This window comes from Protopterus annectens, chromosome 12.part0 (genome assembly GCF_019279795.1).
Source record: "Protopterus annectens isolate FY-2018-M chromosome 12.part0, PAN1.0, whole genome shotgun sequence".
Classification (NCBI taxonomy): domain Eukaryota; kingdom Metazoa; phylum Chordata; order Ceratodontiformes; family Protopteridae; genus Protopterus; species Protopterus annectens.
The window spans coordinates 774,079,546-774,104,919 of NC_056746.1; the positions used below are offsets into that span (position 1 = coordinate 774,079,546).

Sequence of the window (25,374 nt, forward strand, 5' to 3'; positions counted from 1 at the left end):
CAGACAGAATTGATGACTTCATGAAATTCAGGTTACTGACACAACCATACATCCCTCCAGAGAATTACAACTTCAAAGCTGATGCATCAGACAAAAAGCGAGCATTCTGATATAGTTGGCTGTCTCAGTATTCACCGTGGCTTGCGTATTCTCCTCTCTTGAAAGGCCCACTCTGCTTTACTTGTGTATTATTTCCTCAGTCAGTTCACCGTGGGTTGCAAGGCAGCTTCATCACTAGTGTGTGCACAAAATATAATGCCTTCAATGAGTCTGCAAGAAATCACATGCAGTCATCATGGCACAAAGGTTCTACTGAAGATGCTGCCAATTTTTCTTGTCCATGACAGAAGCCAGAAACAGCTGTTATTCCACAGCTAGATGCAGCAGTAGCAAAACAAATTGCAGAGAACCGAAAGAAATTGGAACCAATTTTATCTACCATTATTTACTGTGCAACCCATGACATTCCTCTTCGTGGAAAAGAAGGCTCTGGTGGAAATTTCTGTGACTTATTAGATTTTCGTATTGAAGCTGGGGACACAATATTAAAGCAGCACAGTGAAACAGCTGCAGGAAATGCTCGGTACACATCCCATAGGGTGCAAAATGAGTTGTTGGCAGAATGCGAACACGTACTTCGAAATGAGATTGTTTGTGCAGCGCGTAGGACAATTGGATTTAGTGTATTGGCAGATGAAACTGCAGATATCTCAGGCATTGAGCAGTTGTCATTGGGCATTCGGTTTGTTGATGGTGATTGTATTAGAGAAGAGTTTCTGGGTTTTGTTCCCATTGTTGCGAGAGATGCACAGTCTGTATCAAATGGCATTGTCAGTGAATGCATAAAGTACGGTCTAGACTTGGAAAAATTACTCGGACAAGGCTATGATGGCTGCTCCATAATGGCAAGCATCCAGAATGGTGTTCAGGCAAAGATTCGTGAAAAGTATCCAAAAGCAGCCTTTATCCACTGCGCGTCTCACAGACTAAACCTTGTAGTCAATGATCTGAATGATGTTCCTGAAATAAGTAGTGCTGTTGGTGTTATCAAGAAGATTATTAATTTTTTTCGTGACAGTCCAAAACGGCGAGCATTGGTACCAAATATACCTCTTCTGTGTGAGACATGATGGACTGAGAAATATAAATCCATTCGTGTGTTTAGTCAAAACTTTGAGAAAATATTTGACTGCCTCGCTATCTTCAGAAGATCACTGCTGGTGAAACCCGACAAAATGCACATATATTACTCAGTGCTTGCTCTTCATGCACGTTTCTTATTTCTCTCTTCATTATTGCAAATTACTCATCAGTTCTTGAGCCCGTTGCCCAGATGTTGCAGTCTGTTCAACTTGATATAATAAAGGCTCAACAGCACATCAACAGACTCATTGAAATATTCAAGGAGCACCGTAACCATGCTGAAGAGCACTTTAGGAATGACATTCTCAGTAAGGCAAGATCAATAGCAGATAAACTTGGTATCGAGTTAGTGTTGCCAAGGATTTGCAGTCGACAAACACACCGAGCAAATACAGTAGCCGGGGATTTTGAGAATTATTACAGAATGAGTATTTATATTCCCTATCTTGACTCATTAGTTTCTTCACTGACGTCTCGCTTTTCCAGCAGTAACACTGCTCAGTTCAACTTATTTTATCTGCATCCTAAAATGATGCAAAACCTAGAACGTGAAGAATTCCGAAAACGAATTGCAGTCAGTAACGAACTATATCATATCGACAATTTGGAATTAGAGATGATGAACTGGTTCGACTATTGGCATACGAAGGTTCCAGATATAGCCAAAATAGTGGACTTTGCTGACTTGTTGCAACACTGTGATTTCTTTCCTGCTGTTAAGCAAGCAGTTCTGATTGTGTTGACCTTACCAGCCACTACCTGCACCATTGAACGATCGTTCAGCACTCTGAGACGGGTCAAGACCTGGCTAAGGTGTACAATGACTGATGATAGACTTTCAGCACTGTGCATGATTAGTGCTCATCGTGAACGTGTCATTCGTGAAAAGAAACAGTTCATCAGTAAAGTTATTGACGCTTTTGGCACCCACAGCAGACGCTTACAATTTATATTTGCGCCACAGGAGTCATAGGCCTAAACTGACCATGTAGTTCATTCAGTGTTTTTTTTTTTTTCTTTTTAATTGCAGTTACCTACAAAATGTATGATTTCTAAACAAATGAGTTTGATACTACAGTTCCATTGGTCTTATTTCATACTAGAAATCCACAGGCGATGAGGTGATTTCAAGCAGCACAAGCAAAGGATACTGTCATTGGTTACTGAAAAATCTGAAAATTAAACATGGAATCACATGTACAGAGCAGCAGCAGCATAAAGACAGTAAATAAAACAGAGTCAGTGAAATATTTTTAAGGCTGTTACACCGAGAAAGGTGCTGTCTCTGCAGTGTTTTGGGAGAAGCGAGAGACCCCACAAAGTGTATGTGCAGAAACTGATATTGGTTGTTACATTCGATCAGACAGAATTGATGACTTCATGAAATTCAGGTTACTGACACAACCATACATCCCTCCAGAGAATTACAACTTCAAAGCTGATGCATCAGACAAAAAGCGAGCATTCCGATATAGTTGGCTGTCTCAGTATTCACCGTGGCTTGCGTATTCTCCTCTCTTGAAAGGCCCACTCTGCTTAACTTGTGTATTATTTCCTCAGTCAGTTCACCGTGGGTTGCAAGGCAGCTTCATCACTAGTGTGTGCACAAAATATAATGCCTTCAATGAGTCTGCAAGAAATCACATGCAGTCATCATGGCACAAAGGTTCTACTGAAGATGCTGCCAATTTTTCTTGTATGCGACAGAAGCCAGAAACAGCTGTTATTCCACAGCTAGATGCAGCAGTAGCAAAACAAATTGCAGAGAACCGAAAGAAATTGGAACCAATTTTATCTACCATTATTTACTGTGCAACCCATGACATTCCTCTTCATGGAAAAGAAGGCTCTGGTGGAAATTTCTGTGACTTATTAGATTTTCGTATTGAAGCTGGGGACACAATATTAAAGCAGCACAGTGAAACAGCTGCAGGAAATGCTCGGTACACATCCCATAGGGTGCAAAATGAGTTGTTGGCAGAATGCGAACACGTACTTCGAAATGAGATTGTTTGTGCAGTCTGTATCAAATGTCATTGTCATTGTCAGTGAATGCATAAAGTACGGTCTAGACTTGGAAAAATTACTCGGACAAGGCTATGATGGCTGCTCCATAATGGCAAGCATCCAGAATGGTGTTCAGGCAAAGATTCGTGAAAAGTATCCAAAAGCAGCCTTTATCCACTGCACTCTTCATGCACGTTTCTTATTTCTCTCTTCATTATTGCAAATTACTCATCAAACAATAAGGTGATTTCAAGCAGCACAAGCAAAGGATACTGTCTGCAGTACCCATGGTTAATGAAAATTCTGAAAATTAAACATGGAATCACGCATGTACAGAGCAGCAGCAGCATAAAGACAGTAAATAAAAAAGAGTTACTGAAATCTTTATAAGGCTGTTAGCGCAGGGAGATTTTTAGTGAAAATTGACAAATCCTTGTTCTGATGCACTATGTTAGAGCCGGATCCACACAATACAGGTAGAAGCAGATGAAACCATGATATCCACTTAAGCAGCAAAGGTTAAGTGGAGTGATAAGAGGAAGGAGTTTAGTATGGCCAAGAGTAGTGACTCCCTGGACTTCTGAAGTATTACACACTGCAATAAAAGGATTTGTAATTATTAAAAGTTTATGATGGTTCACCAAGAAGTTTACCTGGGCCCTTTTTGTTGTCACAAAGGTCAAAGGCATATACAAAAATATGTTCAAAATTAAAAGTATAGCACAATAACAAGTTCACATAGGTGCTTGCTAGTCTGTTGAGCCGTAAGGATCATTGAAATCTATAACAGCATTCCTTGTATAGCTCACATTTTATTAACCCTGAGGCAAGCTGAATATTAACATGATGTTTCTGTGTAAGAGGGACAAGGCTACTAAAATCTGGAATTAAATTAGGCTTATCCATCCAGATTATGGTTAAGTACAGTAAGAGGTCTACTTTGCTTTATGTGGAGAGGAAGATCATTCCAAAGAAGTGGGAGTCTAGTTGATAAACATCTGTCCTTCCCACATTTATGTTGCAGTACAGATTGACACCTGTTGAGCGACTGTTTATACCCTCATTGCAATTATGAATGTGCAGGAGTTTTGACAGGACTATGAGGTTATGCACGTGTAGCACAAATCTGTCCTCAGTAGCCTTTGAGACCAAGAAGAGTGGCAAGTCTTGGAGGTGGTCCACATAGTTTTTGGATTTATGCACTTGATGGATGTTGACATTTAAAATATGCCTTTAGGTGGTAAAATTATATCCAGAATGTGGAACAAATGCACAAAGCAAGGAGGATGGCCTCCCTGTTGTAGAAGTAGCAGACCACAAAAATCACAAAAACAGATAGGCCAAAGAAGAGCCATAAAGACGATACAGTGAACTATTGAGGATAAGAAAGAAATGATGTATTGTTACTATTATGTAAACAGCCCAGAATTTCCAGACACAAGGTATATAAAAGGATTGAGAGACATTACAGGAATGAAACTGTCAGAAGCTTCAAATAAAAACTGCCTTAATTACAACAGATGCATGAAAAACTGTATGTATAGACCAAGAAACTTTGATCCGTTTGAAAAAGGAGCATCCGAGGAGGTATGAATATATAAATAACAAAACCTAGAACTTTTTGTAAAGTGTAAAAAAAAAGAAATATAGACATGGGGAAAAAGATTTGATATGGTGCAATATTCATGCAAAGGGGAAAGCCAAATTAATCAGTATAAAGAAGGCAGCCCCAAAGATACTCAACGAGAAATACAGGCAAAGGCATCCAGATATGCAACATTTCACAATTCACAGAGGGAATGTAGAAAATAAGATTAATAAAGTAGAATTAAAAAAGCAAAACAGAAGTATAAGTTATGGAGTGCCTGGAAAGTGAAGGATTTGGTGTAGGTACCGTAACACACAACACAGGTTACCTCACAGCATGATGTAATGAGTTCCCAAAGTAAGGAGAAACAGGAAGATCAGGAGACATCTGAACAACAAATGTGGACATGGGAAAGAAAAGAGATTTAATATAGTGTGATTTCTATGCAAAGGAGAAAGCAAAACTAATCAATACAAAAAGAACAGCAGCAATGATATTTGAAGACACATACAGACAAAGGAATCTGGAGATCGAAAACTTGACAACAGGGAAAATAGAAAGACAAATAGAAAAAGTAGAAAAGGAGACAGTAGCGGAAAAGTTATACTAGTAGAAACTGAGGTTATGGAGTACTCCAATGCCATATGAATATATTAGTAATTTTCACAGGAAACCCATCTAAGTGTTCACTTGAAGCTGGGCAGCAACAGAAGGAACAGGAAACTGTAACTGTGCAAAGTGTGCAGTCAATGTTGAGGAGTGATACTGATAGGCCAATGAGTTCCCTTATGTCAGAGCAATGGATGACATGGGATGAAACAGTGTGCCACACGAAGATGCTACAGAACTTTGTATAGAATGCTCACTGCAAATGGAAAACAAAAAATGTGTCCTCAGTTTAGAAGAAAATGAGCTAAGAGTTGAAGAAAATGAGCTAAGAGTTGCTTGATTTGGCAGAGAGAGACATTATTAAGATAAATTATGAAAACAGACTTCAGAAGGTCAGTAAAACCCAGAAAGTTTGTTTGATAAAACAAGTGAAACAAGTAATTAAGACTGTCCATAGAGATTCATGCGATATAACAGACGTAAACAGGCTATATTACTATGAAGATAATTTGATAACTGATAACGCTTTTGAGCCATAAGAACACAGGGTAGTGAGAGAAAAGAAACCAATGGAACGGGAAGCAATTGGTCACACATGCCAATGCCATATGAATATATTAGTAATTTTCACAGGAAACCCGTCTAAGTGTTCACTTGAAGCTGGGCAGCAACAGAAGGAACAGGAAACTGTAACTGTGCAAAGTGTGCAGTCAATGTTGAGGAGTGATACTGATAGGCCAATGAGTTCCCTTATGTCAGAGCAATGGATGACATGGGATGAAACAGTGTGCCACAGGAAGATGCTACAGAACTTTGTATAGAATGCTCACTGCAAATGGAAAACAAAAAATGTGTCCTCAGTTTAGAAGAAAATGAGCTAAGAGTTGAAGAAAATGAGCTAAGAGTTGCTTGATTTGGCAGAGAGAGACATTGTTACGATAAATTATGAAAACAGACTTCAGAAGGTCAGTAAAACCCAGAAAGTTTGTTTGATAAAACAAGTGAAACAAGTAATTAGGACTGTCCATAGAGATTCATGCGATATAACAGACGTAAACAGGCTATATTACTATGAAGATAATTTGATAACTGATAACGCTTTTGAGCCATAAGAACACAGGGTAGTGAGAGAAAAAGAAACCAATGGAACGGGAAGCAATTGGTCACACATGCCAATGCCATATGAATATATTAGTAATTTTCACAGGAAACCCGTCTAAGTGTTCACTTGAAGCTGGGCAGCAACAGAAGGAACAGGAAACTGTAACTGTGCAAAGTGTGCAGTCAATGTTGAGGAGTGATACTGATAGGCCAATGAGTTCTCTTATGTCAGAGCAATGGATGACATGGGATGAAACAGTGTGCCACAGGAAGATGCTACAGAACTTTGTATAGAATGCTCACTGCAAATGGAAAACAAAAAAAATGTGTCCTCAGTTTAGAAGAAAATGAGCTAAGAGTTGAAGAAAATGAGCTAAGAGTTGCTTGATTTGGCAGAGAGAGACATTATTAAGATAAATTATGAAAACAGACTTCAGAAGGTCAGTAAAACCCAGAAAGTTTGTTTGATAAAACAAGTGAAACAAGTAATTAGGACTGTCCATAGAGATTCATGCGATATAACAGGCGTAAACAGGCTATATTACTATGAAGATAATTTGATAACTGATAACGCTTTTGAGCCATAAGAACACAGGGTAGTGAGAGAAAAGAAGGTGAGAAAGTTAATGCCATCATGGAAACAAATATCTATAAAGCAATTGAGACAGGTGTTGTCACTGTGTCACAGAAGAGGAACAGATTTACAAAAATACTTACAAAGATAGATGTGATAAAGGTAGTGCAGTATTAGAACAGCTTAGGATGTATCATGCACTATCGCAAATAAAGTACAAATCTCAGCACAGGAAGAATAAATTAGTAGATACACAAATAAATATACGGGAAAGTACAAAATAAGCAATTTATTGATGACCCAACAATTTTTTCGAGAATTTGGAAATGAGCTAAAAGGAACTGACAAAAAGATACATTTTGGAGAAGTACTTACGAAGATCATGCGCAACATAACAAAGATGCTAAATGGATAGAAGTAAAATAATAACAAGTTTAAAGGGACAATTTATAAAATGGGATGACTTAACAGCCAGAGATTAACACAAAGTCAAATCCTATAATTGGAAAACCCCAGGCTCAGATGTAGTACATAACATCTTCCTAAAAGTATTAACATCGTTGCAAGATTTATCCACAAGTAATAACTATGTATATACGCACCCCAAACAGGCACCAACCGAACTAAGAGGAGGAAAAACAATGCTCCTACTTAACAGTGAACTTGCATGCTACCCTAAACCAGTAACTTGCCTCGTTTCTGACGATGTATAAACTCTGCACTGGAACTGATGCTGACAGAGTTTATAGTCATTTAGAAGAAAACTCAATCATGGCAGTAGAACAAATGGGCAATACAGAAGGTCATATGGAACAAAGGATCATTTGTTAAAGTCATACTAGTTTACTGTAAAAGAGGCGAGAATCTAAGTAGGGCATGGACTAACTTCAAAAAAAGAATCTGATAGTATCCCACACATTCAAGGACAAGAGTGGTTAAAAATGTAACATACACTTTACATACACTTTACACTGATCGACTACATTACAGTGATGTTGATGAGGAAACAGTGGCAGACCTCTTTGCAATTAAGCTATGATAAAGGTCAAATTATTATTCCAGGGATAAAAATTAAATGGGGGGAATTCTGGGGTGACTGTCAGTGACACCACTGCTATTCTTTCTTGCCCTATAATTTGGATCGTAGAAAGCAACAGCGTGTAAAGACCAAGTTGTCAAAACATTTTCAGATGATAACAGAATGACATGACCATTTGGTCTTGATACATGTGCAAAAGCAACCTTCAAAGCAGGACAATTGCAGCATCAAGAAAACAATTTGGGACAAGAATGTGATATGAAAAAACTTGAGCAAGAGGGAGTATATAACTATTTGACAATAGATTAAGGATCAATAAAGCATGAACAAATGCAAGTAAAACCTGGTAAGGAGTATTTTGGAAAACTTAAATTAATCCTGAAAACAGCATTGACTTCTAAGAACAAAATTCACGCTGAAACTCAGTTTGTTCTTCCTCTCCCAAATTACAGTTGTGAGATGATTGGCCCCAAAACGTGTTGGATAGATTAAACAGGAAAACAAAAAGGATGCTTCATGCTCTCCAAATGATTTATAAAAAAAATTAGTGCATACCAACATTATATATCCCCCCTTCTGAAGGAGGGACGGGCCTCCTTGAAACTGATTACATGTACAGATCTGCAATCCTGGGATGCACACATCTGACCTCACAAGACACAACATACTGAAAGTTTTGAAATATGATTAGAATAACTATTGGTTTTGTTCACATTTTTGTGAAAGATGCACAGACTATGCATTCATTGACAATGACATTTGATACAAAGTACGGCCTAGACTTGGACAAGATACTCGGACAAGGCTATGATGGCTGTTTCATAATGGCAAGCATCCAGTGTTCAAGCAAAGATTCGTGAAAAGTATCCAAAAGCAGCCTTTACAAGGTTTAGTCTGAGAAGCACAGCACAGTGGATAGTCAGTGTGATCTGAATGATGGTCCTGAAATATAGAGTGCTGTTGACGTTATCAAGATTAATTTTTGTTTCTGTGACAGTCCAAAATGATGAGCATTGGTACCAAATATACCTCTTCTGTGGAGACATGATGGACCGAGAAATATAAATCCATTCATGTGTTTAGTTAGTCAGAAGTTTGATAAAATATTTGACTTCCTGGATGATCTTCAAAAGATCGCTGTCAGTGAAACCAGACAAAATGCACTTGCAGTATTTTACTCAATGCTTGCTCTTCATGCATATTTCTTATTTCTTATTCCATTATTGCAAATTACTCAACAGTTCTGAACCCATTGCCCAGATGTTGCAATCTGTTCAACTTGGTAAAGGTTGAACAACATATCAACAGTCTCATTGAAATAGACCACATTAGGAATGACAATCTCAGTAAGGCAAGAATCAAGATCACTAGCAGATAAAGCCATGAGTAAACCGTTTATATGCACACCCGGAACAGACACCAACCTAACTAATAAGAAAAAATGATCCTACTTAAGCCTGAACCTGCAAACGTCCCTGAAAATTATAGGCCAATAACTTGCCTCCTGACACTGTATAAACTGTACACTGGAATTTATGCTGACTGAGTTTATAGTCATTTAGAAGAAAACTCAGTTATGGCAATGGAACAAAAGCACGGTTAAAGTCATATGGAATAAAAAATCATTTATTGTTAAAGTCCTACTGGAGAATAAGTACAACATGGATTGACTACAAAAACATTTGATAGTATCACACATTAATGTATAAAAGAGCACTTTAAAATGTGTAACATACACTTTACACTGATCGATTACATGACAGTGACCATGAAACAGTGGTAGAGCACTTTGCAATTAAGCCATGATGAAGGACAAATTATTATTTCAGGGAAAAACTTCAATGGGGAATACTCCAGAGTGACTCTGTTACTGCTGCTACTCTGTTTTGCCCTATAATTTGGATCGTAGAAAGCAACAGCGTGTAAAGACCTCTCATCTTCTCTTTGTCGATTGATGCAAAACTGAAGAGCTAATCCTAGGAAGACCTGAAAGCACAACAACAAGTTGTCAAAACATTTTCAGATGATAACAGAATGACATGACCATTTGGTCTTGATACATGTGCAAAAGCAACCTTCAAAGCAGGACAATTGCAGCATCAAGAAAACAATTTGGGACAAGAATGTGATATGAAAAAACTTGAGCAAGAGGGAGTATATAACTATTTGACAATAGATTAAGGATCAAAGCAACAGCGTGTAAAGACCTCTCATCTTCTCTTTGTCAATGATTTAAAACTGTACAGCTCAGAGGAGGAACTGAAAGCACAACTGCACGTCAGACGATATAAGAGGGTGTCATTTAGTCTTGATAAATGTGCAAAACAAACCTTTAAAGCAGGAAAACTGCAGCACCAAGAAAACATCAGTTTGGTACAAGAATGTGATATAAAACAACTTCATCAAGAGTACAAATATTTGGGAATGGGAACTGATAAAACAATCAACAATAAAACATGAGCAAATTAAAATCAAAATTACTAAGGAATACTTTAGATGACTTAAATGAATCCTGAAGACAGCATTTACATCTAGGGGAACACAATCCAAGCTATAAACCAATTTGTTCTTCCTGTCCTAAATTAATTTTGTGTGTTTGACTGACCTCAGTGTTGCATAGATTATATAGGAAAACAAGGATGCTTCTTACTCACCAAATGATTTATAAAAAATCAGTGCATTAGCATACCAAGATTATATGTTTTCCACATTCTGAAGAAGGGATATTCCTCCTTTGAAATTGATTACATGTACAGATCTGCAGTCATGGGACTCCACACATCTGCTGACCTCACAAATGTAGTGAACGTTTTGAAAAATGAGAATAAATCTAAGATACATGACTTCTGTGCTTTTCATTGCTTAGGCTTGCAGAAGCATATCGGCATCAAGCAGAAATGGAAATCAAACTAGAAGTAGATAAAAATCGGGCAGCAACTGAATGTACCAAGAAACAAAAGAATACAAGGTCGGTGATGGACCAATTGAGAAGATGAAAAATGTGGAAAATGCATAAATATAGTTGCAAGTATAGAACACTTCTAGAAAAACCTCATGCTAATCAGGAACAAAAGCAGGAATGGTCAAGGCAAGGTGAATTCGAACTAAGAGAGGAAAGGTCAATATTGGCGGCACAAGATAGTGGACTATCATGTACACATTGGTTTACAATGTCCATTGCACATGTGGGAGAAACAGGCAAATGTAGGTTTTGTAAAACAGAACTGGAAACGGTTGAAGTTGAACACCTTGTTAATGGCTGCAACATACGGTAGAAGGACACTGTATACTGACAAGCATAATAATGTGGCAAGACTGTTGTACTGAGCATTGTGCAAACATTATGGTACTGAAGTGGCTTAAAAACACTGGAAACATAAGCTGCAATTTAAGCATCATAGAAAATGCTAACGCCTACATCACATGGGATCATCCTCAACAGCTCAAAAGACAGATGCTAGAAAACCAGATATTAGTGGTCCAAGAGAAGAAGACAAAAGTAGCATTGATCATTGAACTCTACACACCCACTGACTGCAGTGTGTTATGTACAGAGAGACACAAAGTCAAACTCCTACTATATCAGGATTTGCAGGCAGAAATGAGAGCAGTGTGGAAGAAAGATACCCAGGCAGTTCCAGTAGTAGTAGGAGCAATGGGTCTTATTAAAAAAGAATATACATTCGTATTTAGACATGTTACCAATTAATGTAACTCCATACCAATTGCAGGAGGACTGAGGAGTCATTACTGGGCAGTGCACATTCATTGCAGGTACTCTGAAGAGCACTTTGGCAGACATCAAAGATTGATGACACCGTACTGATTTTGTGAACTTTTATCATACTTTGATTTAGGAATACAGTACATTCCTGTCACGATGATAGAAACCGCAAAGATTTGCTCTATCCACTTTCTAAGGAGTTACTACAAGGTAGGTAGGGAGATTTATGTGTGTCATACCTGTCAAATGTACAGATTTTCAGTGTCCAGATTTCTGCTTTATATTTCTAGTCTGTGTGTGTGTGTCTGAAATGACCTACTTAGAGTTAGCAGGTGGAATTTATTTTCAAGGAATTGCGAGCTTCAAGGGAAGATAAGTTTACTGCTGCTCATCATGCTAGGTTTGTACAAATGTGCAACTCTTTTGTTTAGCAAATGGTATCATTGTAGTGTAGAATTTTAAAGCAGTGTTAGTAGCACAGCAGGTAGCATACTTGCATCTTGCTACAGAGGGCTGTAGCTTCTACTCCCACAGCATGTAAATGTGTATTTTAAGGGGATGGGGTGCTGCAGTCCTGTCCTGAGTATGTCCCTTTGGTGCCTGGTAACTATGAACCTAGTTTTCAGCTTGTTACATATTCCCTGTTGCAATATACCAGCATACCATTTCTTTTAATGTAACATAGGCAATTTATTCTTCTAGGGCAATGGGCACTACATTTGTAGATGAAACACTGAAATGTATGTTTTATAGCAACAATCTCTTCATTAGTTTCAGATCTTTGTAATGTGGAATTCAGATGACTTCTGCAGACTGCAGAGATTGTGCATATGGAGTAATATTGGTGGATTATAATGATAGAAGTTTGAGTGGCCTTTTATGTTTGAAATGTTCTGAACTAGGCAGTTTGTCATTACTGGTTCATATGATGTCCTTCAAGGATGCATCTGCAGTCCTTACAAATGGGTTGTCCTGTCGTCAGGCAGCCCTTCGGTCGGCCGGATTCCAAAGTCTGGGTCTGGCTTCGGCTGGAGTCGCACTTCACCCGACGTCATAGCTGCAGTTATTCGGGTATAAAGGCATCAGCCGACGCCATCTTCCTCAGTCTTTCTTGCTGCGTGGCGCCCGAAGCAGAAGCTGTTCGCAAGTGCCGGTCGGTCAGATCCAGAGATTACTACTACCGAATACTACTTCGAAGACTTCTAAAAAGCTAAGTACCCCGTTGGGGACTCTTTCTTGCCTCAGCCGATGTCAGAGGAAGTGAATAACTGTTTATCTTGTGGGAAACAAATACCTCATAAAGATTTCCACTCCTACTGTATACATTGCTTAGGCCCAGACCACGACGTAGCAGCTTGTCTAGCCTGCGCTTCTTTTAACCGACGGACGCTTAGACGTCGGTCGGAGTTTGCTGAACAAATTTTCGGCTCTGATTTTGCCTACATTATGCCGTCGGATCCTCCGACAACGCAAATTTCCAAAAAACGAAAAGAAAAGGACCGACACTCGCGGTCCGGCTGGAAAATTTTCAAAACTGTAAATTTAAAATACACTCTAGCAGGTGGTGCAGGTGCTGTACAAGGGATATAATTCAATTATAGTTTCATAGGTAGGTACTAGGCTATTGGGCCTATACAAGCCTAACCAAAGGTACCCTGGCTTTCGCCACCCAAGAAAATTATTTTCCAGTGCCACTGTCAAGCATAGCCACAGAAGTGATCCCCAGGGTGAATTTCCTATCTCCCATCAGGAACATGAATCACCATACTTTTGCATGGGCCTAAAAATGTGTGCATTTGATATGCTTTGAAAATGGCCCAAAGGTAAACTTAACCTGCCACTGCCCAGATGCATTCTCTTTGAATGTGGGTTTCAATGCTGTTTCCATCAATGTGAGTATCAAAAGCAGAGAAGTTTTAATGCTAAGTCTGTTTTCATTGCAAGACTGTTGCTTTGTTTAGTAAATGTGAAATGCGTGCTGCAATGTTTCTGCTATAAAATTTGAAATAAAAGTTGTGAATTAAATCCAAATATCTGTAATCATTGTAGAAGTAAAGCATAAGACAGTATGCATACTGATAGATTTGAACAGTGTCTGTGGCAAATGGTGAGAAATAACCAAGTAATGGGACACTGCTGGAATGGCTATGTGTGTGTGTGTATGTGAGGGACTGTGTGGGGGCGGGGCTGTGTGGGGTAGGGGGAGGGGCAGTGGGGGTAGGGGTGGGGCTACGTGGGCGGGGCTGCATGGGCGGGGCTCTGGGTTTTGCACCCCCCTGGAAAAAATCCTGCGGGCTCCCTTGACTACAAGCTCCTTTTTTTCTGAGCGTTTGAGCATTGCTTGTGTCTGTTGTTTCAGGATGACCTTTACTAGCGTTAATAAGTTTTGTTCAAAGTGCTTTTCTTACATTTTCCCTCATTTTTAGTAAATTTCATGCAGTGTGTTATTCAGGAAGGCCAGCTGTTGCCTGTGAAATAATTTACCTTTCCAGTTAGAATTACTTTTTATTAAACCTTTGAACTACCCTTTTGCATTTTACTTGCTTATTTCAAAACATGCTTCTTACTGCCAGACAACTATTTTATTTTGATATAGGCATCAAAACATTTACCATTGGCACTTTCTTGTTTGATGCCACATATGCTGTTGTGTACACCCGATGCATTTATATTGTTAACATTTCTTTAACCTTCATGTCAGACTTCTTTTAATGGTCTTGTTCTATCCTACATACATTGTGAATGTCTGTGGTTTTCATGCCTAAGTCCTTGTCACTTAGAATACTCAGGCCTGATCCTCTACATAATGCAAGGCTATTACTCCTTTTGGATTAAATCATCTTCCGATCCTCCAGCTTGTCATTCTGATTGTGACTTATTGCTGTGATGGACATAATATATAACCCTGACTAAACAAGCCATCTGCATTTCTTTTAATCAAAACTTGTTTGTCTGTTTAAAATCCTGCTGTGGTCTCTTACTTCAGGCATACTTACTCTATACACCAAGTCATTTTCTAATTGAAAGCATGGATAAGAAGAAAGAATATTCCTCACAACTGTAGCTATATTTTTCTTTTCTGGGCTGAAATTGCAATCTTCCAGTTTTACCCTCTTAAAATATAACTGCCTATTCTGAAGGCCAGCCAACTGAAGTGTTTCCTCAAGGTCAGTTCTTCTTCCTCATCTACTAGTACAGACACTTGGATCTCAGTGTTTATCACTTCAACTTGAAAAACTAACTGATAACAATGTTCTTTAGTATCAGTTCCTGTCCTGTATCTAATCTTTATTGTTCCCTATTTTTATGAAACTGATGCATAGAACCATCTAGCTTTTGCTTAATGCTCTTGTATTTTAGCTCAATAGGAACATCATTAGGGCTTTGTTCGAGGTTATTTTGTCCATTAATATACACTATGTTGTAATTTTTTTTTTCTTCTCTGTGTTGCTTTCTCTCTGTCTCTGGGTAACGGAACACAACCTTTTCCCTGTATTTTTATTCTCTGATGTGCTTTCCCTCTAAACCAGTTGCTTACAGTCTTTCCTTATTTCACTTTTTTCTGTCTTGTACTGACAGGTATGGGTTTAGAACTCAAATACTGCCTTTTCTTTTTAATTGCACTAGTAAAATCTATTGTACTAGTAACTTTTCCTCCATAGCACTTATCTGCTGGTTAGAGTTTTCCATTTTCCTATTTAGTTCTCATCTGCTTGTTAGAAATTCCATTTCTGAAGCTTTCTGTTTGAGCTTGATGGAAACTCAAGTTCTGCTTCTGCTGAAGTTGTATATTTACCATGCTTTCTGACTTCACTCTCTTGAATATACAATATTGGTGAATGCTTCTCTTTATTCTGTTGTTCAGTTATGTTCCCTGCTTTGTAATACTTTTAGGCTGCAGTTACACTTCTAATCTCTACATTTCAGCACTTCCAAGCTGCAATATCTGATTGTACAAGTCCCCTCCATCTACTGGAGTCCTAGTCTGGGTATGGATGTTGGAAGCCTGTACGCAGGGCAATGATGGATATGCCTTGTATGATTTTGAGCCCAGGATGAATTTGTTGAATTGTTTATTAAGTTGGAGTTGTGTGTATCTTTTCTTCTTTAATATGCTGGGTGCCAGTGATTTGATTTAAGAAACCATCAGTCTGGTGGCCATTGTACCTATTTATGGGCAGAAGAGGAGATCTAAGGACTGTAGCATTAACATCTGTCCCTGTCATATTCAAATGCATGGGGTTGGGTAGTAACCACTCCCATAAGCCTGGATAGCCTTTACAACTCTTTAATCTGGGGGGAACATCTTTCCTTATTATCATGTCATGTGTTAAATTAAGTACCACAGCATCATGATAAATTATCTTCCCAAGCACAGTTTGTAAACCTGTCTGAATAATAGACAGGCCCTCTTGAAAATCACACCCAGTATTCTTCCACAGATTGCACAATTTTCAACTTTCTGTCTCAATAAAACCTGCAGTTTCTTTTTTATATTTTATGACATTTTGGTGGACATTCAGAAAGAACAATCATGTGTCCTTGCTAAGATAAATAATTTTATCAGAATTGTATGATATGGCCCAGTGGACATTAGGTGTACTTTGTGTCAACAAAAAAAAATTATGAGTAACAGAGGTGCATAATGAAACCATGCATTTGTGAGAATGACATGCCTTCATCCAGTGGGGTTAAGAATTACACTTTTGTATGCTCCTAGTACACCTATTGCTTGGGAAATGCAGAGTAGTGCTCATTGTGCTGGTGGCAATGAGAGTGTATATGTCTATACACCACCTACTATCTAGAATGCATGCATACTTCTTCACAAGCTCACTCTCACTGTATCTTAACTGGCAGGAACTGCAATTCCTGGTCTTAACCCACCTCAAACTGGGGCTTCTGTGACTGACTTTGTCACCAACTTCTGTGATAGGCAAGCCAGTATTGTGACTACCATCCATCATTTGCTAGCTCCTTCCATGCCCTGGGCTGGCAAGTAATCAAATCTTCTCATCTGTGGTGTTATAATGGCTTTTTTCTGGATTTTGTCTGATCTGAAGCTGTTTAGTAACTTAGCTCATTGCCCCATTAGGGACCATGAGATATCTCACTGGAAGGTGCACAGTCACCTAGCTCTCTGCCCCTTCTGTTGATGAGAGGTATCAAAACATTATTTTTTATGTCACTAGAAGCTGTATATTGATTTAGTGCACTGCCCCTGCCCTTCTCAGGAGGGACTTTTGACATGTATTTCATTCTGAGACTACTGATGCTGATGTATTGTGAGCATGGTAGAGCCTACTTAACACCATACAGTTCCCATGTTCCCTTCTGTTCATAGGTAGGTACTAGGCTATCGGCCCAAGGGCCTAAGTAAGTCTAGCTAACAAGGTTCCCTGGCTTATGCCACCCAAGAAAGTTATTTTCCTGTGCCACTGTTGAGCAGATCCCCGGGGTGTATTTCCTATTTCCCATCCACTCATCAAGATTTTTCTTGAAGAGTGCTAATGAGGAACTTTGATTGACATAGATAGGTAGCTTGTTCCAGAGTATTGGAAGTCTCTGGGACAGGAATCTATCCCTCCTGCATGTCCTGTTTATTTTGGTGACAAGGTTTAGGTCCCTAGAGCGTGTAGCTTGGAGGAATTGGGATTTCTTTAGGTGTAGCATGTCCAACAGCTTTGCGTTTGACATAGCTTTATATGTTAGGCAGAGAACACCTCGGAATAGACTGGAGTTTTTTGAGATGGTCAGTGCAGGGCATCTGTTTGAGGCCAGTAATCCTCTTTGTGAGGTACTTCTGTGGCCTTTCCAGCTGCTGCAGATGTCTTGTGAGGTACATTCCAAAAGGGGCGTTGTACTCTATAATGGGTCTAATGAGTGTCAAGTAGAGGAGAACACTTACCTTTTTTTTCCTGGATGAGAACCCTTTTGTGATGTGCCATGTAGAAGGACTTCCTGACTGCTGTGGCGATGTGATTATCAAAGGAGAGACTACTGTCCACCTGGGTCCCAAGGTTTCTTATCACACATTTGGTGTTAAGTAGATGTGTGTGTATTTCATATATTTCACTGGTGACAAAGGAGGAGCTACAGTAAATTGAATTGATTTTGAGGGTAGAGCATATTTATTTATTTATTTATTTATGTTATTGGGTAAACACACTTTGAGTGCCTGTCTTTCCTGAACAGAAAACAGGGGAATTATCTTGGGTGTAGTATGCACGATAAGGGCTTAGTCATGAAGTATGTGTACTAGCTGACTTGTAGAATGTGTTAGTGCTTGTTGTACACAAACAGAATGCCTAAAATTGCCTGAGGGTAGTCCCTGACCACACCCAATATATATATTTGAATCTTGAATATGGGCAGCTTTCTGCATTTTTTTAATGTTTTTTAAAGACTCTTAAAATGTACAGATTGAGCAGAAACTGAACTACTGATAAACTTTGTTCAGATAAATTAATTTGATAGTTTCACGTATCCAGTCTGAAAGTCTGCAGAAAAATGGTTTGAACATATTTTGGGCACTTAAACTTCTAGATTTATGACAACAAGGTCTGGCTGCAGCTGTTACCCACGTTAAGTCCTTCTTTCTCATTTAGTTGTGGTGTGCTGCTGGTGTTGACCTTACTGGATGGAGACCCTTTGAAGTAGAACTTACCTTTGAAATAAGGCGATCATCTAGTCAAGATCCTTTAACCTGTAACAGAGAAGTGGAAGGAGACAGCAAGAGTAATAACAGTTCACCTGAAAAGAAAAAGGTAACATTCATTTTTGGTCTTGTCACTAGAAAATTTACTTTGATTTCCTGAAAGGCTTTTTTTGCCTCTTATGTATAGGGTGTAAATTCCAAGCTTGATTTTGGTATTTGTTAATGTAGTGCTTACTGTAATGTTATTGAAAAGTACTATAGTGGCATGTTGTCATTCAGAGAAATTATTTGTCTTGAATGGCTTGTTAATCTGCATTAACCGTATTGTGAAAAAACTAGTAAGACCTCTTGGAAACTTTGAAAAACATAATTATAAAATCTTCAGTTATATGTGTTGATTGTAATGTTTTTCCATTTGCTTAATGTTGTACAGATTTTCATGTATAAGTTACTTTTATCTAGGTGATTTTTGCCCCACTGCCGACAACCATCAAGTCTTTCCTCACTCAGCTTGTGGCCATTTATTCCTCTACTCTGGGGATTCGATCTGTTGCCAAAGAGAGAGAGAGAGCTGTCGGGTAGGGGGGGGTCTCATTCAGGGAGCCATGAGAGTGCTTTATGCTGTAGCTGGCATCCTGGCAATCAGAACATTTGAGATAACATAACACCCCCCCCCCCAAGATGAGGTGATGGCTGGACCACATCACCACGGTGGCCTAAAATGACTTTCCTTGTGTGTGCATGCTTCCACACACTCATTCTGAAAGCTACCACCAGCTGGTGGCTTGTTGAGCCTCACACCTGTCCTCCTCCTCTACATCACTGCCTGTCCTCCTAAGGGCCCATCCAGTTCATGCCATTAGGCTTCTAAGCTAGTAGTGGATCTTACATTGCCTGGGCTGTGATCATAACTTTATCCCCCTTCCCACCAGTGCTTGGTATCAATAAATAGATCTATGTCATTTGATTGAATGCTTATTTGACTAACTCACAATTGATAGAAAACATTCTACAAAACAAATATACTGTAAAAAAATGTTTTACATACCCCATACTCACCAAGTTATATATGCTATACTAACTCCACTGTTGAATGACCCTAGAGAAGAGAAAAAAACAACACATACTGAATCAGTGCTGATCCACAAACACATCTACAGATCTACACAATCTGCAGATCTAGGTGTATAACATGGTGGTGGCAGATACCATTCAACACGTAGTCTTCTAGACTCAATTCCCTAATAACTCATACAATCAGAAACAACACTGTCATATACTGTCTGTAGACGTCTATAGTTTTCTGTCAATTGAGATTCAGTCTGCATAGGTTGTGTTGATATCCTCTGGATGCCTGTGGAATCTGGTGGCTTTTGTGTGTTATGTTTAACAATGAATTGTGAAACAAAATAGCAGTGTTTAATGTCTGTGCAGATAGGTTTGCCTCTGATTCAGTCTGTTTTCTGTGGTCTACCTGCATCTATCTTTTGAGTGCTTTGTATTGGTTGACCGTGATATATTATTGATTTGTTCAGGTCTCCGCCTTCTATGCCTGAGTTCAGGGGCAAAGTCCAGTTGTCATACAACTGAAATAAGAGTCCTAATTGATAGACCAAGAGGACTTATTTTAGATTTCATTGTCCAAAGTAATAAAAGTCTGCATCTTTATCATCATTTGCTTTCTGTATTCCATCACCATCTTACAAATTACCATCTCTAGAAGGTACAATTTGTAACAAAATCATAGGTGTCCTTATGAGCAACAACTTCTAGGAGACTGTTGTTTTATGAAAATTATTGCTGGTTATGTTGTAAGCTTTTCTGGTCATGGCAACATATTATTGGATTAGCGTGCAGTTTTCTGACAGTCTTACTTGATGTCTTAGACTACAGTTTTGATATTTTTAGTCTCGTTAACATCACTTGATACTCCCAAGAATCCTAGCTTATGCTACAATTTACAAGTACCTTGTGTCTGATATTAACCTATTTTGCCGTTGTAGGCTTTGCTAGGGCTCAGACGTTAAGTTTCACTTAATTGAGCAGCTTGTACTGCTTTGCCCGACTGTTTATTGAATTTTAATATTGATTTGTTGTTTTCACAATTTAGTCTTGTGTTTATTCATATTCTGTTATTTAGTACTGTCTGTATAATAGCATTGCTGCTTTACTTTATGCTGGATCTATTCACAACATATATTTTTTTACTTAGTTTATGTCCTATTATTCCACCTCTATTTTCCAGCTGTGTAAGCATTTGCACCTTCTGTGTAGCATCATGATAGCCAGCGAGGGCTGGCCAATATGGACACTCCTGTTTGCTCTTCCTTGGTGGGTCATTGAACCCTCTGCTACTTTCCTAGAGTGAAACATCAGATTTCCTTTCCTCATATGATACTCACAGTTCCACTTTTCCATCAGTTGCCGGTATTTGGGACACACCCTCTGGTAGCCTGTGTTAGGGCACTTTACATTAAAACAAGGTCAATCTGTAACACATTTGGGATAATTTCCAAATTGCTGCAGTATGTTAATCTTGCTTTTATCATCAAGACTTGGTTAGATGTAAATATGCCTATGTCACAAGTGATAATTAAGTAAAGGTTTTTGAAAAAAAAGACTTGATTAGATGAGAACCTTGGCCTTTACTTGGCTTCAGCCATTCCTGATGTATTCAGTGCAAGACTGGGATTGTGGTTACTGTTTGTGGTGTCCCTGCACATGATCTGTCTCAGATTGCCTCTAGAAAGACCATCTCCTTTGAATATGTCCTAGTTACAGGAGCAAAGTGTAGGTTTCTCCTCATTTACCATCCACTAGGTTGTGTGAGGGCATTCCTAAAGTAGTTCACTGACTTTCTAGTCAGCAATGTGCTGGGCTACAAGCACCTAGTATTTCTTGGTGACTTCTGTGTTTGGGATCACAAGTCAATGACCTTTTCCAAAGAATTCACTTGTATTACAAAAGGTTTTGGCTTTGTTCAAGTGATTACTTCTGCAGCTCACAGATTGGGTCATACTCTGGATTTTATTTTCTTACTCAGACAAATCTCTCAACTGCAACTATTGCTATTCCCAGTTTCAACCCTGCTGAGCTGCTTCTGAACTGCCACGTAAACTCACATAAGAAATGTATCATAGGTTCCATATATATTCCTCCAGGTAATAATATTCCAACCCTTGAACTAATCCTGTCCTGGCTGTCCCACAATATGCCCTATGAAACTGTCATCCTTGGAGATGTCAATATTGACTAGTTTAATCTAACATCTGACTCTCCACAACTTAGTATCAGCTTACAAGGATTTCATCAGCATGTCACATCCCCCAACCCGTATGCACAAAACCTCTCCCTCCAGTCCTATATTTGATTGGATCCTCACTAATACTCCGAACCTTTATCACAACCCCTGTACCTTACCTGACACCTTAAGGGACCATCTTCCCAAGACACTCCCCAATCACCCAAACCACACTCTTATAGAGACTGCCGTAAACTTTCAAACTTTAACCCCAACATATTTAATTCTACATTGTCTAGTATTGACTGGTCCTTCCTCCAGCAGCTCCCTCTCAATGAAGCCGTACTAAAATTTAACAATATATTTCTAGAAATTCTCAACTCCCTTGCCCTACCAGAAGAATTAGAGTCAATAGCAATTATGCCCCCTGGCTATCTAAAGAAACTTGAGTTCTTATGCACAAAAGAGATAGTGTCTGGGAAAGACTGCGCCAAAACCAGACCTCCTTCCTTGCTCCAAACCTACAAAGAGCTCAGGAACCGTGCCAAGAAACAAATGAACAAAGATACAAAATCCTACTACAACTCTCCCCAAATCAACAGTAAATCCAGTCCATGAAAATTCTGGTCCACCCTTAACAAAATACTCCATCCTGGTAACTCTTCCACTCCCTTCCCTTTTCCTAACTATACTCCACTAGAAACTGCCACCCTTCTCAAAAATTACTTCATTGATACTATCCAGAGACTTACTCACACCAACCACAATTCTTTTCCCTCTCACACCTCTCCCAACCCAGACAACAAAAACCTCTTCTCCCTTAAACTCGTTTCCACTGCTTACATTAAATCACTCCTTCTCAAGCCCTGCTCTTCCTCTACAGATAATCTTCCTCCTGTCTTCCTAAAGCTAGCAGCTGAATCCATAGCTTACCCTGTATCCCTGCTAATCAATAGATCCATTCAGGAAGCCATGGTACCACATTTGGAAATCCTTCTTTGCCATCCCTTTACATAAAGATGGGAATTCTACCGACCCATCTAACTATAGACCCATAGCCATACTTTCCCCTCTCTAAAATTCTTGAAAAATGCATTCATACTCAGCTATTCAATTTTCTCCTACAGGAAAACCTTTTAACACCCACTAAACACAGCTTCCGGCCAAACCACAGCACTTCCACTGCACTCTTGTCTTTTACACACACTGTAGCTGAAGCCAGAGACAACAATCAACTTGTGTCCTGTCTTTTCCTCGACCCCTCCAAAGCTTTTGATACTGTTTCTCACTATACTTTTATCTAAACTTGCTGATCTCAATCTCTGTGTTCCCCCCCTTGGCTGGCTTACCAGTTACCTCACCAATAGGCAGCAATATGTCAGATGGCTCTCTTCCTGCCCCTTCTTCCTACCCATTACATCAGGAGTACCCCAAGGTTCTATTCTGGGCCCCCTTCTGTTCAATATTTTCACCAATGATCTCCATACCTCTTGCAAACAATCCTCCCTTATTCAATGTGCGGATGACTCTACACTCATCTCCATTTCTAACAATATCTCTGACCTTCATGCCCTCACCCAGGCCTCTTTCCTATTCATTGAAAAGTGGCTATCTGATCATCATCATCATCATCTTTCGTCTTTTCCCGTTAGGGGTTGCCACAGTGGATCATCTCTTTCCATTTCTTCCTATCCTCTGCATCTTGCTCCATCACACCAACCGCCTGCATGTCCTTTCTCACCATGTCCATAAAACTTATCTTAGGCCTTCCTCTTTTCCTCTTACCTGGCAGCTCCATCCTTAGCATCTTTTTCCCAGTATACCCATCATCCCTCCTCAGCACATGTCCAAACCAATGAAATCTTGTCTCTCTTGCTTTGTCTCCAAACTGTCCAACATGAGCTGACCCTCTAATATACTGATTCCTAATCCTATCCATCCTAGTCACACCGAGTGCAAATCTTAACATCTTTAACTCTGCCACATCCAGCTCTGACTCCTGCCTTTTTGTCAGTGCCACTGTCTCCAACCCATATAACATAGCTGGTCTCAGTACTGTCTTGTAGACCTTCCCTTTCACTCTTACTGGTACCCGTCTGTTACAAATCACTCCTGACACTCTTCTCCACCCATTCCACCCTGCCTGTACTCTCTTCTTCACCTCTCTTCCACATTCACCATTACTCTGAACTGTTGATCCCTGGCTATCTGAAAATCAGCTCATTTTAAATACAAAAAAAGCTGAACTCCTGCTATTTCTCCCACTCTCTCTCAACACAAATCAACCTTTGTCATCACATCTACTGACATAACCATCATTAAACCCGACCGCTACACTAAGTTCTTAGGTGCCATCATAGACAATGAACTTAAATTCAACTTGCATATCCTCCAAAATATTTAAAAAAACACCAAAAACTTGGTCTACTGTACTGAAATTGAAAATTTCTTGCCTCTAACTCTAGATCAGGCTCTCCTTCTCCCCTTCCTTCTCTATGCCACTCCAATCCTTACTAACTTGCAATCTACAGTCTTAACTAAACTCCAACAAACATACCACAAAATTGCTAGATTTGTCACAAACACACCACACAACTCTCACCACTGCCCTGCACTCAACTCTCTTCTATGGCTAGAACTCCCCCAACAACTCGTACTATTACAGTTTCACATCACACACTCAATACTGTATAAACCATCTTCCTGCCCTTCTGTCTCCTCCCTTATTTCATATTACACCCACACTCATTCCCTCCATACTTTCAATCAGCAACTCCTCAATATTTATAAACCTAACAAAAATATTAGGAAATTACTGTATAAATGCTCTGTAGCCCAAGCATGGAACAAACTCCCCCTAGCCATAAGATCCGTCCCCCACCCTAGTCACTTCAAAAAGGAACTTAGACTACTCCTGTTTAACTCAAAGTCCTGCTCCTGTCACGACCCTACCTAATTCTTCTCTCATTAAAACACTACCACTATTTTATTACACAGTCACCTCACTCCATTATTTCCTATTCTTCCTTATTAACACTTAGTTATACTACACTTTAGACCCATATGCTTAACCACTTCATCACATGTAAATATATCATTACTACTTTAAATGCCTTCTCTGAACTTGTAATATAGCTGTCTATTGATTTTTTCTTTTTGCTTTAGGTACTATATTTTCTGTTTGCTATTTGTACTTTATAAAACTGCTAAGATGTTCTATACTGTATAAACATGCTTGAAATATTAAAAAAAAGTCTTCTCTGTACTTGTATTATAGCTGTGTATTGATTTTTTACTCACTTTATGTACTATAGCTTCCATTTGCTATTTTACTGTTTTCAGTACAAGACCTCTAAGATTGTGTTGTATTTCAAATATGCTTATCATACTGTATTTCTGTGTATTGGAGCTTTTCTCCTCAGGTCTCCACTGAAAGTGGGCCACTGACTCAGTTGGACAAACCCGGTCAACAAATGTCAAATAAATAAATAAAAATAAATATTATTTGCTATAAAGATATCAGATGTAGTAGCGGGGCCCGTCTCTTGGTCTGACTACTTATGTGTCCACTTTGACATAGAGCTCCTGCAATGCAGTCTCCTTGTTCCTTAACCAAGGGTGACAAGAACTACTAACCCTAACACTCTTGATATATTTTCTTCCACTGCCTTACATTTCCTCCCAGAAGAT

The 25,374-nt window shown here is 39.1% G+C and overlaps 1 protein-coding gene across 1 annotated transcript in view; it reads left to right on the top strand.

Annotated features, from left to right (window-relative positions):
- The window catches only part of MAPK8IP3 (mitogen-activated protein kinase 8 interacting protein 3), a 3,746,918-nt gene that overhangs the window by 2,861,786 nt on the left and 859,758 nt on the right, over positions 1–25,374 (top strand). The window contains exon 18 of the mRNA XM_044088957.1: positions 18,394–18,552. Within this exon, the coding sequence (XP_043944892.1) occupies positions 18,394–18,552 (159 nt within the window). The remainder of the gene's footprint in view (positions 1–18,393; positions 18,553–25,374) is intronic.